The following is a 20,253-nucleotide window of genomic DNA, read 5'->3' on the forward strand; positions in this document are numbered from 1 at the left end:
TCACTTCAATTAACAAAGCTAACAACCTGATTGTATATTATTTTTATTTATAAAAAAATTCATAATTAGCGCAACAAAAGCAATCTGAAGGTTTTTTTTAAAAGCGAAGCTTTTCTATAATTAGGGTCGGTCCGTCCGTCCGTCCGTCCGTAACAGATAGTTTTTTTCGTTAATTTAGGCATGTTGGAATTGTCCTGTTGATTTCAAACTTTGCATGGTGATTTCTGTAGTAGTCAGGTAAGATTTAGAAAGCGTTGCAACTCTATAATCATTACCAGAATGTCCGTACGTTCATTTTAAACATGTTGATTTTTTTACTTTTTTAACAACAAATTTTTATGTGATCTAATAATCCGATTAATCTGATTTTTGGTATACTAATTCCTGGGACAACAAAATACAATATTATAAGCGAAGCAACTCTATAATCAAGTCAGTGCTTCGCTTTTATGGATGTTGTCATCCTTGTTTTATCTAAAAAGAACATAAACCAGCTGTGCTTCTATATAAGAAACTTTTAACTTTTGTTTTGTAAAATTACATGAATTGAATGCACTAAATTATGTGTAAAAAAGCTTGATGAGGGTAGATGAAGAGGAAATAAATTAGAGAGGTTGGGAAGGCATTCATGAAGAGCTTTCAACAGGCACGTCCAAGTTTTTTTTTTAATTTTAGGGGGGGGGGTAAAAGATTTGGTGGGGTAATGAAATGTATTTTTTATAATTTGAGGGGGTAAACTGAGGGGTTGTAAAGGTCTAGGAGGGGTAAACTTTACTCCCACCCTTAACATCTATATCTCTGCGCTTTGTTTTCAATAAAACCCATTTTATCAAACACTTTGATTAAGTCTAAAGAACATAAATTAACATTTTTATATTAAATAGGTTTTTAAAGTTTTATGGAAATGATAAACTAAAACCTAAAACAAAATTAAAAGAAAATTACATGGAATTCCTTAATAAGGATGCGTTCAAACACTCAAACACTTTCTCTATTTTGTATATAAATATAGTACATATGTACTAAATGTTCATGGTTATGATTTGCGCCTGTTTTGGGCTGGGGCATTCTCTAAATTTTCATGTTGCACACTTGGCGTTGCAGCAGTAGAAAACACTTTGGTTATGACGCTGATTATCGAACCATCCCAACAACGAGCGGATGCGCCACGTGTTACGCCACAATCGCAAGTTATTTTATTATAATTTTAATACATTTCATATTAGGTAGTACTTTTAGTACTCAGATTTTTTTCTAAGATGATTTCTCTTGGAACGGTGGTGTTATCCTCCCTCAAATAGTTATAAACCTTTCCTAGGATCAATGAAAAGCTACCCTGCAGAGGAGATTCTTCGGTACACACAGACAGACAGAGAAGTTAGAGTTAGAGATACCAAAACAGTCAAGTTGTTAGCAAGGGAGACAAAACATAATCATTATTTACAGCTGTATTTTTTATATCTCTCCATACTTGCTATAGACAGACAAATCTAATTTTTTATAATTATTCAGCAAATTAAAGTTTTAATATGCAATTACAACATTTTTAATGAATTTCATTTAAACTCGATTCAGTATTTTTTGCCATTGAATATGGTTTTTATTTATTGTTTTTTGCTCAAATCTATTATAGCTTTGAATAATCATTTATCAATAGGTAGGTACAGGCTTCCAGTGGTAATGTTAAAAATAAATATTATGTCTGTGCCTTGCTTTTAACTAGGCTGTCCTGTTGATTTTGAAAATAATTTGGGGGTGATTTCCCTCAAAGTGCCTGTAGAGCACTGAAACTCTACCTTATTTTTAAATAAACTGAATGTACATGAAGGTGGGGTAGTTTCATTTCTCCTATGCCATACTAAGTGCCAACTGTAACCTAACATAAACTAACATAAAGTATTAAACTAACAAACAAAAAAGACCCCTCAAAATAATTTAAATCTGTTGAAATAAGGGGGGGGGGGGGTTTGACCACTTAACAAATATAAATTAAGGTTTGGTTGAAACGGCGAATAATTGAAGTCTTTAAAAGGCGATTCTGAGACCTTGGCAGCTGGAATTTTTGTAGCTGCAGATTGTCAAAAAGTTGATAAGACTGCAGCTTCTCGTAGCTGCTGTGCTCTGATTTTATCATTTAATTGACACGAGTGCAAAAGGGAGTGTCCCCTTCACCACCTTAATGTTTACACCCCCTAGCTAAGACTCTGCATGTGTACACCACAGATTTAAAAAAAAACATTATTTTATAAATAAAACTTTATTGCTAAAATTTCTGTATCCAAGAATGAAATATATAAAGGTTCTACTTTTCAATTTATAAAATAATAATTTGATAATCAATATCTAGAAATAATAATTGGGATAGTACATTCAGGAATCTATGAACCCTCCATTACAATTTTTTATGGGGGAGGGGTCAAGGATTCGATGTGACAAAAAGACAATAATTACAGTTTAAATATCTTCAGATAGGGAAGATAATTAAACTGATTAAAGAATACAATAACAAACAATTAACATTGATAAATTGACCAAAAGTGTTTAAATATTCTGTATCCATAACAAATTAAATAATTTTCAAATAAAATCAAATTTGTGTAACATATTGCAAAGATGATTTTATTCAAGATTTAACAATATTCAATGCAGTTAAACAATAATAAGATTTTAATATACAGTACAATTTTCGTTTTAATTTACACTTGTAGGATGAAACAAGCCAAAATTCACATTTAGATTAGAAAACTAAAGCATCTTTTTTTATATGGCATAAATATATGTATTTATTAGATCACAAACCATAAAAAAACAAGTTTTAACAAGTAAGAGCGCAAAAAATAGGTTAAATTAACTTTTTTTTGTTTGTTAGCAATTAATTAGAAGGTCTTTTAAAATCTTAATTAACAAAAAATATAAATTATGAAAAAGTCCTAATTATGTAGTAAACTTTATTTAAATGTTTTAAATTTACCGTGGTGATGTTTTGTAGTTGAACTAAAACGCAGAAAAATTACCCGCTATTTTATCATAAAAAAACGCGGGGAAAATTGTCCGACACTTTGTTTGTTTTGAAAAGCGCGGGAAATTACTGCTTGAATTGTTTAATTTACCGCCTTTTTAAATAAATTGTTTACATTGATGAAACTGGTTTTTGAGCCTCAACGTTGTATATGGCTCTAAATGTGACTGGATGGTAGTTGGCAGAAGGACCGGCCCAGCCACGAGCAATTGTGTTGTGGTTGTCCCATTTTCCAGAGTTAGTCTCATTCTTTCCTACAATAGTTGAACATTTATTAGGTTAAATTATGAAATGTTATCTCTTTTTCCTGAAATAAAGTCTAAATAGGAAAGGAATATGGCATTGAAAGAAAACCAGTTTGGCTGTAATAGATTTAATATTTCCCTTTTGATAACATCTATAGCAAATGAAGGATCTTGTTAACCACTGATCCGATATGGTTCTCCTTTACAATGTAGTTTTTTTACCGGTCCTGGAAAGGTTTACAAGTATTTTAGGGGAGGGTATCACTACCCTTCTAAGAGAAATCCCCCCTAGAAAAATTACCCAAATTTTTTTTTCGCTTTTTCTTTTTGAAACCAAAATTGAAAATGAGAATAAGTTGACTTTAACACCCCCCCCCCCCTCACACACACACACACCTAAAGTGGTCCTAGTGCCTCTAGGGGCGCAACCATATGTCTTACAAATAATGTTAGAAAGACCAGACATTTCACATTGAAGTCATATGTTGCAAGAAACTAACCAACCATTAATATTATCAAATAAAATATTTTGTTACTAAACCATTGCATACTGTAATGAAAATAAGCTAAGATAATATTATAATTTTCATGGATACTTTTGCTATTATGTTTCAATAAAAGTTTTTTTACCCATAAATAAAAGTATTAATAATAATCTATGTATGAAAATTCGTTTCCCCTTGATATTGAAAATCTCTTAAATGTTTTTCCAATTGTTTCAATAGTTATAACAATACAGATCTAAATAGAATGGAAATTTTTATGGGGCACTGCTGGTGCAAACCATTTTCATCTCATAGTTTCCCCTAATGAAAATGATTGCCCTTTTTTATTGTAAAATTCATTTTGTATTTACATATCTTCAAAATTTCTTTTTTTGAGCAAAAGTTACTCTTAAAGATATGCATATTGGTTTCATTTCTTAAATCCAACTTTTGATTGTATAAATATTCTAAATACTAATCAAATTTGAAAATAAATGATTAGTGGTTATTCACAAAAGGGACAAGACAATATGTTATACAAAATTATATAATCTAATAAAATCCTTATTCAAAATAAATAAAAAAATTCTATGAAGAGCTAATTAAAAAAAAAGACAAAAGAATCTAGTTAAAAATTATGAGGTAAAATATGGAATATAAAAACAGATACATTAATATCCATAATTTTCGCAACAATAAAAAGATATTCTAAATTTTTGTCCATTCCATATAGTAATGATTAAGACATTTTGATAGATTTAGTCTAGTTATGTATTTATGGTTCATGGTTGGAATGATGTACAGACAAAACACAATTATAAAGTAGTTACTTAAAATCTACATAAAGTACTATTTTGTATATCTATAAAAGAAACGTCACAAATTTTAAAGTTAAATTTGATAACTTTGTAATAATCTATTTTTGATAATTTGAGACAAATTTTAAAGTTAAATTTGATAACTTTGTAATAATCTATTTTTGATAATTTGAGACAAATTTTAAAGTTAAATTTGATAACTTTGTAATAACCTATTTTTGATAATTTGAGACAAATTCTAGGAAAATTAGCTTTGTTAAAAAAACCTACAAAATTGCTAAACATTGTAAATAAAAGGCCACCCTATCTTTAATATTATATACAAATTTTAGTGGCCATCTTGGAAGTTTTTCCTAAAAAGTATAATGTAAAAAAATTATTAATTCATAAATACTTCTTAAAGCGAATTAATATCTATTGAAGTTTGTCTTATAAAATTGACAGATGAACTAGACTATTTTTACATTATACTTAAAGTTTTTTTGGGGTTATTTTGATTACAACTTTCTAATATATTACTTTGCTTACTGATATCCTTGTTATTATTGCTTTGCTGCAATTGTAATTGAATATATTTGTAAACAAATGGACCTGCTTCCATTGTCATCATTCCTATAGCATTTATATTAAAGTTGAGAGGCAAAATAGTTATTAAATCCACTACAAAAGAATCACTTTTTTTCTTGTAGTATTTTTTTTACTACCTTTTCTTAGAAATAATGAATATTGTCAAGCTTCTATGAATAATTAGATTATATTATTGTCTTTACCTAGTAATCTGGAACTAATTCATTTGTAAGAAAAAAGTTTTACTATTATTAAAGTAAATGCATGTCTTGAAATATAATTCTTATTTACATTGAAACTTTGCATAGGTCCTGGGAAGGATTATAGCTCTTTTAAATAAGGGTACTTCCACCCAGGGGCGTCCAAGCTTTTTATTTTTTTTTGGGTTAGGGGTAAATTTTTTAAGGGGGGGGGGGGGGTAATTTGTTTTAGGTGGGGGTAAATATTAACCCCCGGGGTAAAATTTTTTGGGGGGTAATTTAAATACTATTAAATATTTAGTGGTAAAAATGCGCGCGAAGCGCGCCAAATTTTTTTTTTTAGGGATTATTTTTTTTTTGGGGGGAGTAAATACCCCCTCTTAAATGGTTGGGGGTGACTACGGCACACCCAAGGTAGGTTTAAATTTTAAATGGGTGGGGGAATAAAATGAAAAAATAATGGGTGGGGGGTAATCCCCACTTTACCCCCCCCCCCCCCATGGCCGAACTTGCTACCACCCTTTAAAGAAAAATTACCCCAAACTTCTTTTTAAACTAAAATCTAAAATGCTTCTAGAGGCCTCGTCGGATAAAAGATTTTAAAAATTACCTGCGATATTGGAATGAGTCAACAAACCATCTGAATTGGGTTCTTCGGAACCTAAATTATAAAACAAATATTTTAAACATGAAAAATTAATTATTTAAATTTAAAGAATCACATCACAAACATAATTATAAATCATTAACTGTAAAAAATAACAAAAAAACTTTAAATAAAATGTCTTATTAAAAAAAAACTTAAATATTTTTACAGTGTAGTGAAATATAAACTACATACATTCACATAACAATTTTTTTAATCTAAATAGCAAGCAATTAAATGAATTAAATTAAAATAAAAAAGAATCATAAAATATAAAAATAATCTTATAATTAAACGAGTTGTATTCATTTCAGTTTAGTAAGCACAAAATATATTTAGAGTAGGCAGGTATGTGTATGTATGTTACTATGATGTAAAATGTATTGTGTTTTAAACAAATTTAGATATGTTTTGTTTTATTAGAATTAAAAAAAAATACTTTATGTAAAATTTAAACAAATATACACACTTTAAAAGTTAGGAAACTCTTTTAAGAAAAAGATATTCAATGATTGGATGCCTAAATTGTGTATTGTTTAGACATCAAACATATTAAGTTTCCTTGACCTTACACAAAGTATTTGGGTATTGACAAACACAAAAAAATATTTTGCAAAAAAGTACTAGCTAGCAAAGTATATTTGTGCAATATAACAGAATTCTTGTCCACTCTGTGCTTGATGCCTTAATTAGTGATTAATTTGCTAATGTACTAGTATTTTTGGAGAAATTCTGAGAGGTATGTCAAATAAGAAGGAACTCCAATCATTGTTTTATTATCTGTACATTGTTATAACCTGTAGGAGATGGTTGTCTACATCTTGGATCCTGTGAGCGTTGGAGTTCCTGGTGTACGGGAGTGAAACAATAAAGGAGAGGCTCTAATATCCTGAGGAATAGGTACCAAAGGAGGAAGGGGAGCATTAAGTTCAGCCATCATTCGAGCAATGTCTTCCCGAGACATGTGTCTAGTCCTACCCTCAATGACAGAAGAAGGACGGGTAGTGACAAGGATTGGGGTGCGTGACCGGTTAAGGCCAGCAACACCCATTGTTGCCGGGGTGTGTGGGGGAAGAAAGGAGGAAGCTGTGGTAACCACTAGTCCACCTAGATGGTCAATAGGGGGGAAAGGAGTTGTGGGAAGAGGAGTACTGGCTGAGGATCTAGGGAGGTTTAGGCTTGGAAAGGAGGACAGGAGGCTCACAGTTGGATGTAGATCATCTGCTGCAGTTGTAATGTGATCTAGTGTCTCATGGCTAGATTCAATCACAGGGGTTATGCCAACAACAACAGAGGAATTAGATGTAAAATTGGTTGTGTTAGTATTAGTAGGAAGTTGTTCTGTTACTCCTATTACAGCAGTTGTCATGGAATGATGCTGTTGTGTAAACGAAGGAGTAGAAGTGAAAACTTTGTTAGAAGAATGTACAACTGCTTCATATTCAGGAGATGTAGGAAGCTGCAAGGAGGAGGAAGTTACTACAGATGAATTTACTAATGATTGGGAATTTAAGGATTGTGATTGAGAAACAGTAGAAGAAACTGCAGGAGCTGAAATTGTGGATTGTTCAGGTAAGGATTCCTTTTGGGAAACTTCTGCTGTAGGAGAACATGAAGATTCAGGTATGGATGAGAGAGGAAAGGATGAAGATGTGGGAATGGAATCAACAAATTGAGTGGTTATTTTAGGAACAACTAGAGGAGTTTTGGGGGACAACTGCTGATTGATGGCTAAGTTTTGAGAAGTTTTACTATCACAGGATTTATTTTTAAAGGATCTAGGAAGGGTTTGGGAATAAGAATTTGGGGCAGGAGGTTTACTAATGTACATTTGGGCAGCAGAAACAGAAGCAGGTGGAGTAGGGTGGGAGGATTCACATCTATTCCAGAGACTGGCTTTTTCACCTCTTAAGATTGCTGAGGGGTCAATAATGCCGGCGGCTGATGATCCTCTGTTGTTTTCAGTGTCAAAGTAGAGAAGATCCTTCAATGACTGTCTTCTGCTGTTCAACAGTTGTTTCTTCTCAGCAGAAACTGCTGATCTTGATCTAGTTTCAACAGATGACTGTTGTGAGTTGTTAGACATAGCAGTGGTAGAAGAAGATGTGGTTGAGGTATTGTTTTGCATCTGCTTTTTCATTTCATAATCTTGTCTAGAAGCATCAAAGTCCTTTTTGGTGGAAGAAGCAGCTCTGGGTAGAGTTGCACTTTCATTAGATGAGTTCAAATAGTTAAGAGATGGTCCCTGGTTGCCATTGTAGATTTTCTGTTCAGGTAAGTACTGAACAGGAATCTGAGCCTTGGGCTTCACTTTAGAAAAGTGTCCAACTAAATCTCTGACAGAGTGCTTCTTAGAGTCAAACTGGGCATCTTCCAGCAGAGAATTCTGATCACCAGTAATGCCACCAAAGATTCCATTATTCTGGATCATCTTCATGGCAGGCTTATGATTCATATCACCATTAGCCATCTCAACTCCCTTAGGCTTGTAGCCCTTGAGACCACTCTCAAACTCAGTACTCTCATAGATCTCTGACTGAGAAGACTGGGCATAACTCTGCTGATATTGGGAGGATTGTTCATATGACATTGACTGTTGGTGAGAACTCTGAGAAGACTGCTGGAAGGACATGGCCTGGGACTGGTTGAAGGATTGCTGCTGCTGGCTCATCATTTCCATACCTAATAAAATATTGAAAAATTAATATCTACAGAATGAATGTTTAATTGTTAGGAACTAAATTTTCAAAGACAATTAATAACATGTTTTTTTCCCTTTTCAAAAATAATTACATATTCCTTAACCCTTTCTTTATATCTTTAATTGGACTAACTTAATGGAAATTGTTAAACATATGCATTTTTATTTTTTTTCTGTCAAATTTTGTAAATTCTGTCTTAAATCTAAAACAGACTATAAGAATCTACTCTTTAAATCTACTAATATTATATTAATCCTAATGAATATTTTTGGCTTAATCTTGTTACATTTGAAATCTATAGTTCATCATGTTTATTTAACAACATTTTACCTTATTATTTTTAATTATGTTACATTAGATTACTGTATATGTTGCAAGCATTAGGTAAAATTAGTTATTTGTTTTAGAATTAATTGGGGATAATAATATAAAACAAGGTTATATCCTACCATCTCCATTGTATGGTTGTTGTTGACTTACAGACAGGTTCTCCAGGCGCTGCAGGGACTCATCAACCTCATCAGAACCATTATGATATGTCTCCTCAAGATAGGAATTATCTTGAACAAGAGTATCATTATGGCCGACTATACTTCTCTCAATGCTTACTCTGGTCTCCAGAGTAGCTGAGGAGGTGGTAAGGTGGGATTGGGAGATATTTGTCTCCTTAGACTCTCTATACTGTACTGTGGAGGAATATTCTAGGGCCTCTTTTTGCTGGGTCTTAAACCATTCCTCGTATTCTCGCCTCTTCTGCTCTTCCAATTCAACTAGAGGGGGTTAAAAATAGAGGTGATAATTTATTTTAGTAGGTGGACATGTTTATATAAGCAATAAGAAGCATTTCTGTTAAGAAATAGCTAGATAAGGGTAAAAATTGTTAGTTTTGATCTTTTTTCCTTACCAATTTCTTCATTGAAAAAATCTTACACTTTATAATCACGCATTTATAAATTTTTTTATGTCCATTTTGCAACTTAAAAGCTCTTAAACATGACATTATTTGGCCAATAAATGTTTATTAAATTAATTTTAAAAAATACCGTTGCAAAACTGCAAATGTGAAATCATAAAGTGTAGCATTTTTTTGTGCCATCTATTTTCAATTCTTTAACCCCATTTTATGTTAAATATTATACTGAAGAATGTTTCACAAATTAACAGAAATTGGGAATTTGAATATTGAATATCATCAACTATTTAAATTCTAAAATAGTTTTTGAAGTGTTTACTTTTAAATCAAATCTAAAAATACTTGATCAAATCTAACTTGTTTGATTGCTAGCAGTTATTTTTATGATCGATACATATTTTCCCAATCTTGTTTATTTGTGAAACTGCATGTTTTGGGTAATATGGTGTTATTATTTTCCACAAAAACAGGTTTTTTTATACTTACTTTCTTTTACAATTAAATGACCCTAGTAAAAATTTAAAATCCATTCATTGCAAATTTTTGACACAAATTGAGCTAATAAGCAGACAACAAATATTAGTCATATTTAGTCTTTCTGATTGTTTTACACTTTTCTGGACAATTGTGTAAAACAGCTACAATTTAGAAGTGCAGATAATATATAACAAGGATATTTTGGTAAGTCTTCCTATCATAATTCTTATCAAATTAATTACTCCTCTATTCTTAATCAAATTAAGATGTCCATATCTAACCATATCCAAAACCTGTATTATTGCCCTATATTCTTTTTTTTCAATCTGAACTGCTTTTGCAACTTATGGACAAAATTATTCTTGTCTTGAATTAAGTTGAGCCTAACAAACAGAATTCCTTTTGAACTAGAGAATCTAATTTTGTATTTGACACAATCTTTGACTCCTCCCCTTTTATTTTACAGGGTGTACATGTAAAATATCAGAAAGGTATTATAACATAAAGGAAATCTATTAAAAATCCTTATAAAAAATTATTTAAGAGGTTCTATCATAATTATAATTTAACTTTTGAACACCCTGTATCTTACAATGACCAGCTTAGGACACTAAACAACAACTAGCTGGAGTGCGCTACTTTAGATACAAACTTGTCATACACACACCTCACAAATTATGCTCATAATCTTGTGATGCAGATAAAAATAGTTTTGCTTCTTTGAATAAAATTGATATAGGAATATTATCCAAATTACTATTTCCATATTATGCAATAAATACATAAAAAAAATGGGATGGGGGTTGCAACTTAGAAGACACAAGAAAACTTTAAAAGATCACAACCCTGATCCCAAAATTACTATTTATGATGCAAGGGTAAAATTAAATATATATAACTAAAACCTCAAGCAATTGTTAAGGAATCAGTTTTAGTGTTGGGATAATGTAAATGTTAGTTTAAATGTGACAAATGGGATGCTGAACCTACCTGAAAGTCTCTTTTGTTCCTCAACTCTTCTCTGTTCTTCCATTCTTCTTTGCTCTTCATACCTTCTTTGTTCTTCCATTCTTTGTTGCTCCATCCTTTGCTGTTCCATTCTCTGTTGCTCCATTCTTTGTTGCTCCATCCTTTGCTGTTCCATTCTCTGTTGCTCCATCCTTTGCTGTTCCATTCTCTGTTGCTCAATTCTCTGCTGTTCCATTCTTTGTTCCTCCATTCTCTGCTGTTCCATTCTTTGTTGCTCTATTCTTTGTTGCTCCATTCTTTGCTGTTCCATTCTCTGTTCTTCCATTCTTTGTTGCTCCATTCTTTGCTGTTCCATTCTCTGTTCCTCCATTCTTTGCTCCTCTATCCTTCTCTGTTCCTCCATTCTCTGTTGTTCAGCTCTCCTCTGTTCCTCCTCAAATCTTCTCTGTTCTTCCATCTGTCTTTCTTGTTCAAAACGTCTTTGTTCCTCCATTCTTCTCTCCTCCTCCAATCTTTGCTCCTCCTCAATCCTGAGTTGCTCCTCCATCATTTTCTGATCCTCAATTCTCTGCTTTTCCATCTGCTGCTCAAGCAGCATCTGCTCCTGCCTTGCCATCTCAAGCTTTTGCTCCTGGATCAAGAGTATCATTATCAAGAATTAATCAACTGAAAAGATATCATACAAGAGATTACACAAGGATTGTACACAGAAAATAATACACTCATTGCACCAATATACAATATAATTTATACTCCTTGTAATAATATATTACTGTAATAATTAATCTTACTCTTTGTAAGAATGTATGCCCTTTGCATCATTATGATATACCCTTTGAATTAAAACATGATACTCTTTATTTCCTGCTCAAATCTAAGTTGTTCTTCTCTCTGCTGTTGAATCTTAATTTGTTGTTGGTCTACAGAAGGAGTGGCTGGGGACACAGAAACAGTGGGCAGGCCACCCTTCTTGGCTCCCTCTGTAAAACAGAAAAAAAGTTAGCATTAAACAAAAAAAAATTTTCCAGGAAAGGGATAAATTCTTATCTTAAATTAAGTGCAGTTACTTTGCTTTTGTCTAATATAATTTTTATTCTTAGAATGCATATTTTTTCTCAAGTTCTTGCAGGGATCTTAGAGGATGAGCAAATCATAGTTTACTTTCCCAATTATTATAAACATAATAACCCCTAATGTTCATTAAATTGTAAAAAAAATTATTTACAGACAAACTCTGAGTTCTTGTAACAGAAAATTTTATTAAGGAGAAAAATAGGAATATTCATTCATAATGAATATAAATTTTCTTAATAAAGCTTTGGTAGATGTGAGTGTGTGTTTGTGGGTAAGTGTGTGTGTGTGTGTTTGTTTTAGTTTAAGATTTAATTATTCATAACATATCAGAACTTTTGATCCAGGATTATGGCATGGTTATTGCATCTGAAAACGACCTATTTTGCCTACAAAAATATTTAATCAATATTTAGATGAAATTGAGTTATGTTTTCTCAATTTTATCCCTTAAATTTAATTTTTGAGCTGTAAAATTAATTTTGTCTTCTTCCCTTTCCCATGAAATATAGGTTTGTATTTTGATAAATATTATTAATATTATTTTTTTTCTTAGATTATATAGAGAATATGGACCTTACTTATAATAGAGAGGGGAATAGTTATTTATTCATTGTCTTTTGTCTTATAGATAATTTTCCGCGATTGGTAAAAAGTTAAGTTTTTAGTCGAAATCAAGATACGATACATGATTTTTTATTATGTCTCATAACCAGTGGATATTCATCGGATTTTCAGTCATGCATGAAATATTGAATGTCCTTCCGATTTGTGGAATATAGAATTAATTATATGTTACATATAAGCTTAATACAGACGTATAAACATGATAATAGAGTAACTGCTTTACAATTAACTTACTCTGTGCGCCCCATCCTCTGGGTGCAGTATTGGCCCATACGTTGATACCCTGAAATTAAAAATCATAATAAGATTTAATTTTAAAAACTTCATGAAAGAAATATTAATTCATGGATTTTATTTATGTAATATAAGTTGCCAGTTTATTTTGATTGAAATTAAAAAATAGGGGAGGGAGCAGTAGTTTTTGGTGAATTTGTGTTTTACTTTATGTCAGGTTAGGTTGGGTTATCTAAAGTCCAGGTAAGCCTTGTAGGGCTAGACCCCCCACCAAGGGGATAGACTTAAAGAAGAAAAAAACAACTCCCCTAATTTCCGGGAAAAAAATTCTGTCGGCTGATGTATAGTTGAGATAATGGCTCAAAGGAAAGAAATAATGGTGCTTTCAACTGAGTTGTCATAACCCCAACTTCAAAACACACAAAAACTATCCCTCCTTCTTATTTTCCAACTAAGGTTAAGACAGGTGGGGGGGGGGGGGGTTTCTGTGCTCGACTAGGTACTTTGAGGGAAACCGCTGAAATAACTAGCATACCTGAACATTATGAATGCTGAGGTCGAGGGAGGGGGTGAATGATCTCTGCTTTAGATCCGTTCGCTTGAAGTTCGGCGGTAATTCTTGTTGCTCACTAAATTAAAAGAGCGTCAATAAACATAAAATGTATTTTGACAGGAAGCTTTAGTCAACTTTTCCTTTCCTAAATGCTAGGTACGCAAAGAAAAGGGTCTAAATAAGAAAACTTGTTGCTTGCTTCCTAGTCAAGGAAGGTCATAAAAATAGCCTAAAACCACGCAAAGCTATTTAAATTATAAAGCTACCCTGAAAAGCACCAACAATTTGGTCTAGTGTTTTCAAAGATCTTTAGCTTCAGACTACAAAAATTAAAGGAGTATTCTTGATAAAGTGTATGTTTCTATTTTAATTGTAGGGTTACCCTGTATATTAATGTTACACATTCTTGTTTTATTAATAAAGCACTTCAATGAGAATTATAATTGTAAGACCCAAAGTACATAAACAAACATTGTATGTTCATTGATATGGATACTGATCACAAAAAAACTTATTATTTGCAATTCTTCAAATGTTTCAATTAAAAAAGTTGAAAGGACTGGTGAGGATACAGATGCCCTTGCTTCAGATAACCAGCAATAGACTTTAAAATCAAGGTTTTAGAACTTCCTTACAACTCAAGGTAAATAATTGGGGTTTAAACTTACACTTTACAAAGGATTTAAATAAAAACCAATACAAATTCCTAATTTCCAAGGGCCACAAATATACTGATACTATGTATTGTATCATATAACTATTTTAGACAGCTTCACATTCTCACTAACACCAACTAAAACTCTATCAAAAACTTTTCTTAACTTTGAAATGTTACTTTTCATTTTATGTTTAATTTCAAGATATCTTGGTGTACTACCATTTCCTACAATAAAAACTATTTTTCTTTCTATAGTAAAAAGATTTTCTGTTTTTCCAATACATATTAAGCAAATTATCATTTTAAAAACCTACAACAATTTTAGCCAAATAGCCTTATACCACATAGTTTGGACAGACTGACTGACGAACATGTCATTATTTTAAAGTATTTTCAAAAATAGTTCAAAGCCCCATTTAAATACCAATCAAATCCATCATGATTTTTTTATGCTTTTATTAATTTTGGTATAATATCATATTTTCAAATTGTTCAAAACTAAATGAGCACCTATCTCTAAACCTATATAATGTCTCATGTAATCAGAATTGACTTTTCCTCTAACCAGTTTGCGCAACAAAATCTGTTTTTTTTTTCCAAGAGATTAGCTACACTATAACTTTAGTTGAACATAGGTCTTATGTATGTCAGTCAAAGAAAAAGAATTTTGTTATACCTGAACATCATGGCTTCTTGTTGTCTTCTAAACTCGAGAGATTGTTCTTGTTTCAGCTGTTGCTGAGATCTGTACACAGTACACATTCAATTCAAATGTCGTCTTTAATATATTATGTCGCCGCCATTGTGCCATTGGTTAATTGTTTATAATTGATGTCTTTTTTTTTATAAAAATAACTTAAATTATGCTTTTTTAATATCTGTGACTGTATTCTAACTTATAAAAGCTAAAGAATATTTTCTAAATAATGTATATGAACATAAAATTTAAGCATGTTAAATAATTAGTTTTCATGTGTAAAAAAAAATACTTCTTGTCTATTTTTGGTATGGGTAAATAGGCCCTGACGTAAAATACACTTTTTCTAAAAAGGGAACTTTTTAGATTTTAAATTAATTTTTTTCATTACATGATATTGATCATTGAAAATTATTCCTCTCCTTCCCTTATTAGTTCAATTTACTACATAAAAGTAGGTATAAATACCTCCATTTAAAATGTTTTCTTATGCTTTTTATAAGAAAATAAGGAGCATCCTTTTAAGCAAAAAAATGTAATTTACAATGTATTTTCAATGCATTTCTGTCAAAAATTGTTGAGAATAGGCAGAATTTAGAATTTCTAGTCATTATTTACAAGAATTCAACAGCCAATGTGTAGTTGACATAGAATAATCACTTTTGAGCATTTTGTTATGTTCACTTTAAAAACATTTTTTTAGAGGTTATTTTGTTCAAAAACAGTGTTAGTTATATCTGCCTAATAGGCTAATCAATATGATAGTTTGGTTTATCTTTGTGAAAGATAGGTACTCCTATATTCTTTTTCTAGCGGCCCTTGAGAAGGGGCGGCAGGAAGTCACCTTCCACTTTCAATTATATTTCAAAAATGAAAAAGTAAAGAAACTAATTTCCCCCAACATAGTTATAAAACTTCCCATGATCTATGAAAAGCTACCCTATTGGTTCAGTAGTTAACAAGATCCTTAGGTACACACAGACAGACAGACAGAGATCCTTTTACTTTATTATAAGGATTTAATGATAGACTTACTCATTTTAGAGTAAATCCAACATTTTTGTTACTTTTGGATATCTTTTCTTTTGTTTTGTATATTCTATTAAATCATAGGATAATTTAGAGCCTCTTGTAAATACAGGTTAGGACTTTAATTAGCACTGCATGTCTAAGGGAACCCTGGTAGTGATAGAATAAATTCTTAAATATCCTCCAGAAAAAATGTTTTAGTTTAGATTATTTTAAAAGTAAAACTCTAGTTTTATACTAAAGTTTAAGATTTGCATTTGAAATCTTTTTTGCCTATCTCATTTCACTAGAAGTAAATTATTAGATTAAAATGCAAGATAGTAAAAAAGTGTGGGGAAAAATTTCGGGTGACCTCAAATTTTGAATTTGTTTTGGAGAGAAAGTCTTTTTATCTCATTTTTACAGATTCAAATCTGTGAGTATAAGTCTCAGATTTTAAGCATTGAAGCTACTCTATGTATAGCCATTCTATGTTTGTCGTTTGTCTGTTTGTCCATATGAATTCATCAGAGCTGGGTACATGGCAGCTTAAATACACCCTTTAAAACAATTAAAATCTAAGTAATCAGGAATTTAAGAGGAGAAGACAATGACTGATAAATTGATGTACATCCCCAATGAAGATAAACAAAATTAAATCTTCTGTAGATTGAAATTAGTAGTTGAAACGTGTAAACACTGAACTTAATGAGCCAACCAATAAAAATTCTCCAAAGTGGTTAAGCCAACAATTAAGAAAACGTTATTGTAATAACTTTGGGGACTAGTTTAATAAACAGTCTATTGTCCTATCTCTCTCTGCTAGCTATGTCATCCATCTAATCTATCAAATAAAAACAAACGTCTGAGATACTAATATTCTTTTAAGCCTAAACAGAATTAAAGCTACACGTGTATTACTAATTCTCTCCTTGTTTGAAACCCACAAATAGTTTAGCTTGCTTTCTCAGTTGAATCTGTGTACAACTTTTATAGTAAACACATACTTATGTGTAAGTCATTCACTGTTAGAGGGATAGGTGAATGGAAGATTAATTGTTGGCGATAAAGTTCCTTTTGTAAGTTTTTTTTGTCATTGTCAATTTGCTCTAAAACTTAAAAAATTGGGAAATAGTTGTTAAAATCAGCTGCTGAAACATAAATATCAGAAACAGAACGGCAGCTAAAACATTAAAATTTTTTAGCTGCAAAAGAATCTTAGAACAGTCAGCAATCACAGCCGCCAAATGAGCGGCTAGTTATTTGTATAATGGAGTCGCCTATTTTTCCCAAAGGCATGTTTACACTAAAGCCGCAGCTGTTTTTAAAAACTACATCCACCATAATGGGGTTAAAAAAATGAATCATTTTTAAAGATTTCAAGCCTAGTTTTAAAAAGGCAAATTAAATGAAAATTATTAACCTGATATTTGCCATGCCAAATACGATTATTTTCATTCAAATCTGTTTTAGATTAAGCAAATCTAATGGGAACATTTTTGGCAAAGACATCTAAAAAGGAGATTCTTCATCTTTAATTTGTATGTTTTTTATTTCACTAAGTTAAAATTTTTTTAGAAAATGTGAAAAAAATATTTGGTGATTTTTTTTGTAGAAAAGCTGTAATATTGGTTTATATTTCAGCTCTATATTCTACTCATTTTGCGGTGTTTAAATTTTTTTATTTATTAAGTTTTCCAAATACCATGATTATATTTATTAGATTTTCATAGTTCAATAAAGGTTTAAAATATCTAAATATGCTCCACTATTCATGGACAGAATTATCCTAGTTAAAAACGTAGCAAATACATGTGTACACATAAAGAATTAGCCTTCCAGACGTAGACAGACATGGAAACAGAAATTCTTTTAAAAATAGCTCAGCTCAGCCTCATATTTATGTCGAAAGATTATTACTTCTTACAAGTAGTCGTGAAGGAGATATAGAGAGATAGATTGAGAAAGATATGTACATAGATAGAGAGAAAGAGAGATAAAAAAAAAGAAAGAAAGAGAGAGAGAGAGAGAGAGAGAGAGAGAGAGAGAGAGAGAGAGAGAGAGAGAGAGAGAGAGAGAGAGAGAGAGAGAGAGAGAGAGAGAAGAGAGAGAGAAAGAGAGATGTAGATAGAAAGAGAGAAAAAGTGAAGTGTACTAAAAATATGTTTACTTGATCTAAAGGGCTAATTAAAAAAGAATATGATTATAATTTGAGTTATGGTTGTGACATGTTTGCCAGGAAGAGATTTCCATTTTATTACATAAAGTATTAATATTAAGTTTTTGAGGGGTTGACCTCTAAGAACTATATGATCACTGAACCGTTAAAATTCTCCATTTATTGAAGCTAATGGGATGGTTTTAAGCTATTTCTACCTCTAACCTTCATCAACGACTGCAAAGCTAGTAAAATGAAGTACATGTTACTACAATGTAAAAAATGCCTTTTAATTTATATGAATTATTCTTAATCTTATTAATAAAACTTCAAATTAAATGTTATGTAAAAGTCAAAGATGCACTAATATGTTATATATATACATATAAACAATTTCTTGAAAAAGAGGGAGGTCATTTTCTAGTAAATCCCGTAAAGGTGTGTGTTATAAGGTCTAAAAATAGTAGTAGAACGATAAGGTGCTCTATATATTTGTATTCCCTATTGAATAGAACAATAGGGAAATTTTTTTTTTTTTTTTGATAACCGTACCTGGAATATCTTTAAAAAATACGAAATTTCTATCAAACGCTTTGTTTGGCTCAAACTGACAAAAATAAAAAAAAAATATAATTATAATAATAATGTTTTCTATAGGTACAAGGTAAAGGTTAAGAACAATCTATACCATTAAACAAAGGAAGAAGTCATTCTTTACAGGTTGATTTATTATAATTATATTTTTTTTTATTTGTGTCAGTTTGAGCCAAACAAAGCGTTTGATAGAAATTTCTTATTTTTTAAAGATATTCCAGGTACGGTTATCAAAAAAAAAAAAAAATTTCTTCCCTATTGTTCTATTCAATAGGAAATACAAATATATAGAGCACCTTATCGTTCTACTACTATTTTTAGGCCTTATAACACACACCTTTACGGGATTTACTAGAAAATGACCTCCCTCTTACATATTTTCGGGGGGAGGGGGGTGATTTTTCTATGAGTGATTTTTCTTAGAATATTGGTGATACCCTTCCCTAAAATAGTTGTAAACCTTGTCAAGAACTATGATATCCTACAATGTAAAGGAGGATTGGTTCAGCAGTTGACGAGATCGGTGGAAGCAGACAGACAGACAGAAGTCAGCATTCATGTTACTTTTATATAAGGATTTAATCTTTGAATTATTTAGAAAATAAAATTGTTAGTTTGTCCTACTAAGTTAAAACTTGAATTGAATGATTTCCTGAATTGCTGCTGAGCTTGTTGCTTCTCCTGAAACAGAAAAAAGTAGTTTTAGATCTTTGATCGCATAACATTTGTTTTAGGTAGCCAGGGATCTAAGGAATAAGACATTGCCCCTTACAATGATTTACGTCCCCAATGATAATAAACAATGTTCTCTTTTATGTAGTTGAAAGTTTGGACACTGCAAGTCTGAAACAACCAATCAAGATTCAACAAAAGTGCCCAATCTTTTTATGCCAACGAATCAGAGAACATCATTATAAAAGTTTGGGTACCAGCCTTATTTACACATATCTTTCAGGTGATACTTTAGCTATTGCTTTTTAAAAGCGAAGCTGTTCTATAATGAGGGTCGGTCTGAGACAGATATCTTTTTTTTTCGTTAATTGAGGCATGTTAGAATTGTCCTATCGATTTCAAACTTTGCATGGTGATTCCTGTAGTGGTTAGGTACGATTTAGAAAGCGTAGCAACTCTATAATCATTACCAGAATGTCCGTACGTTCATTTCAAACATTTTAATTTCTTATTTTTTACATCAAACTTTTATGTGATCTAATCATCCGATTGTCTGATTTAGGTATACTGATTTCTGGGACAACAAAGTACAATATTATAAGCAAAGCAACTCTATAATCAAGTCCTAAGAATGTAAGTATGTCCAAGTCCATGAACATTATCCTGTATCAAGAAGTTTTTCAACATATTTACTCACAATTTTGATTTGACTCTTATATTCTGATTATTCAGTTCTAACAATATATAGGCGTTAATGTCCGTTTGTCCTATCGTTTCAGAGCTTCGCTTTTATGGATGTAGAAAACTCGCGATTATTGCACTCTGTTGTCCTTGCAATTATATAAAATAAGAAACATGGATGTACTAATCAAAAATCAGATAAAGTTATAATAATAATCTAACTTAAATAAATTAAAACTTTATTTATTGTCATTTTACT

At 31.3% G+C, this 20,253-nt stretch overlaps 1 protein-coding gene across 5 annotated transcripts in view; it reads right to left on the bottom strand.

The window, feature by feature from the left end:
- Positions 1-2,238: 2,238 nt before the first annotated feature.
- Positions 2,239-20,253, bottom strand: part of LOC145328805 (uncharacterized) — a 243,393-nt gene continuing 225,378 nt past the window's right edge. For 3 of the 5 annotated variants that reach the window (XR_013882646.1, XR_013882645.1, XR_013882647.1), the window contains 9 exons: positions 19,294-19,322; positions 14,861-14,929; positions 13,509-13,602; positions 12,974-13,022; positions 11,904-12,021; positions 11,063-11,670; positions 6,778-8,662; positions 5,945-5,995; positions 2,239-3,273 (listed from right to left, as the gene is read on the bottom strand). Coding sequence is in view for 2 of the 5 variants with exons in the window: in XM_080172678.1 (XP_080028804.1) it covers positions 3,131-3,273; positions 5,945-5,995; positions 7,886-8,662; positions 11,063-11,670; positions 11,904-12,021; positions 12,974-13,022; positions 13,509-13,602; positions 14,861-14,929; positions 19,294-19,322 (1,938 nt within the window). In the remaining 3 variants the exon portion in view is untranslated. Of the gene's footprint in view, positions 3,274-5,944; positions 5,996-6,777; positions 8,663-9,105; positions 9,453-11,062; positions 11,671-11,903; positions 12,022-12,973; positions 13,023-13,508; positions 13,603-14,860; positions 14,930-19,293; positions 19,323-20,253 lie in introns of those variants that run through there. The other 2 variants (XM_080172678.1, XM_080172679.1) reach the window with 2 other exon arrangements.

This window comes from Acartia tonsa, chromosome 9, assembly GCF_053477335.1.
Source record: "Acartia tonsa isolate MP-2025a chromosome 9, ASM5347733v1, whole genome shotgun sequence".
NCBI classification, from domain to species: Eukaryota; Metazoa; Arthropoda; class Copepoda; order Calanoida; family Acartiidae; genus Acartia; species Acartia tonsa.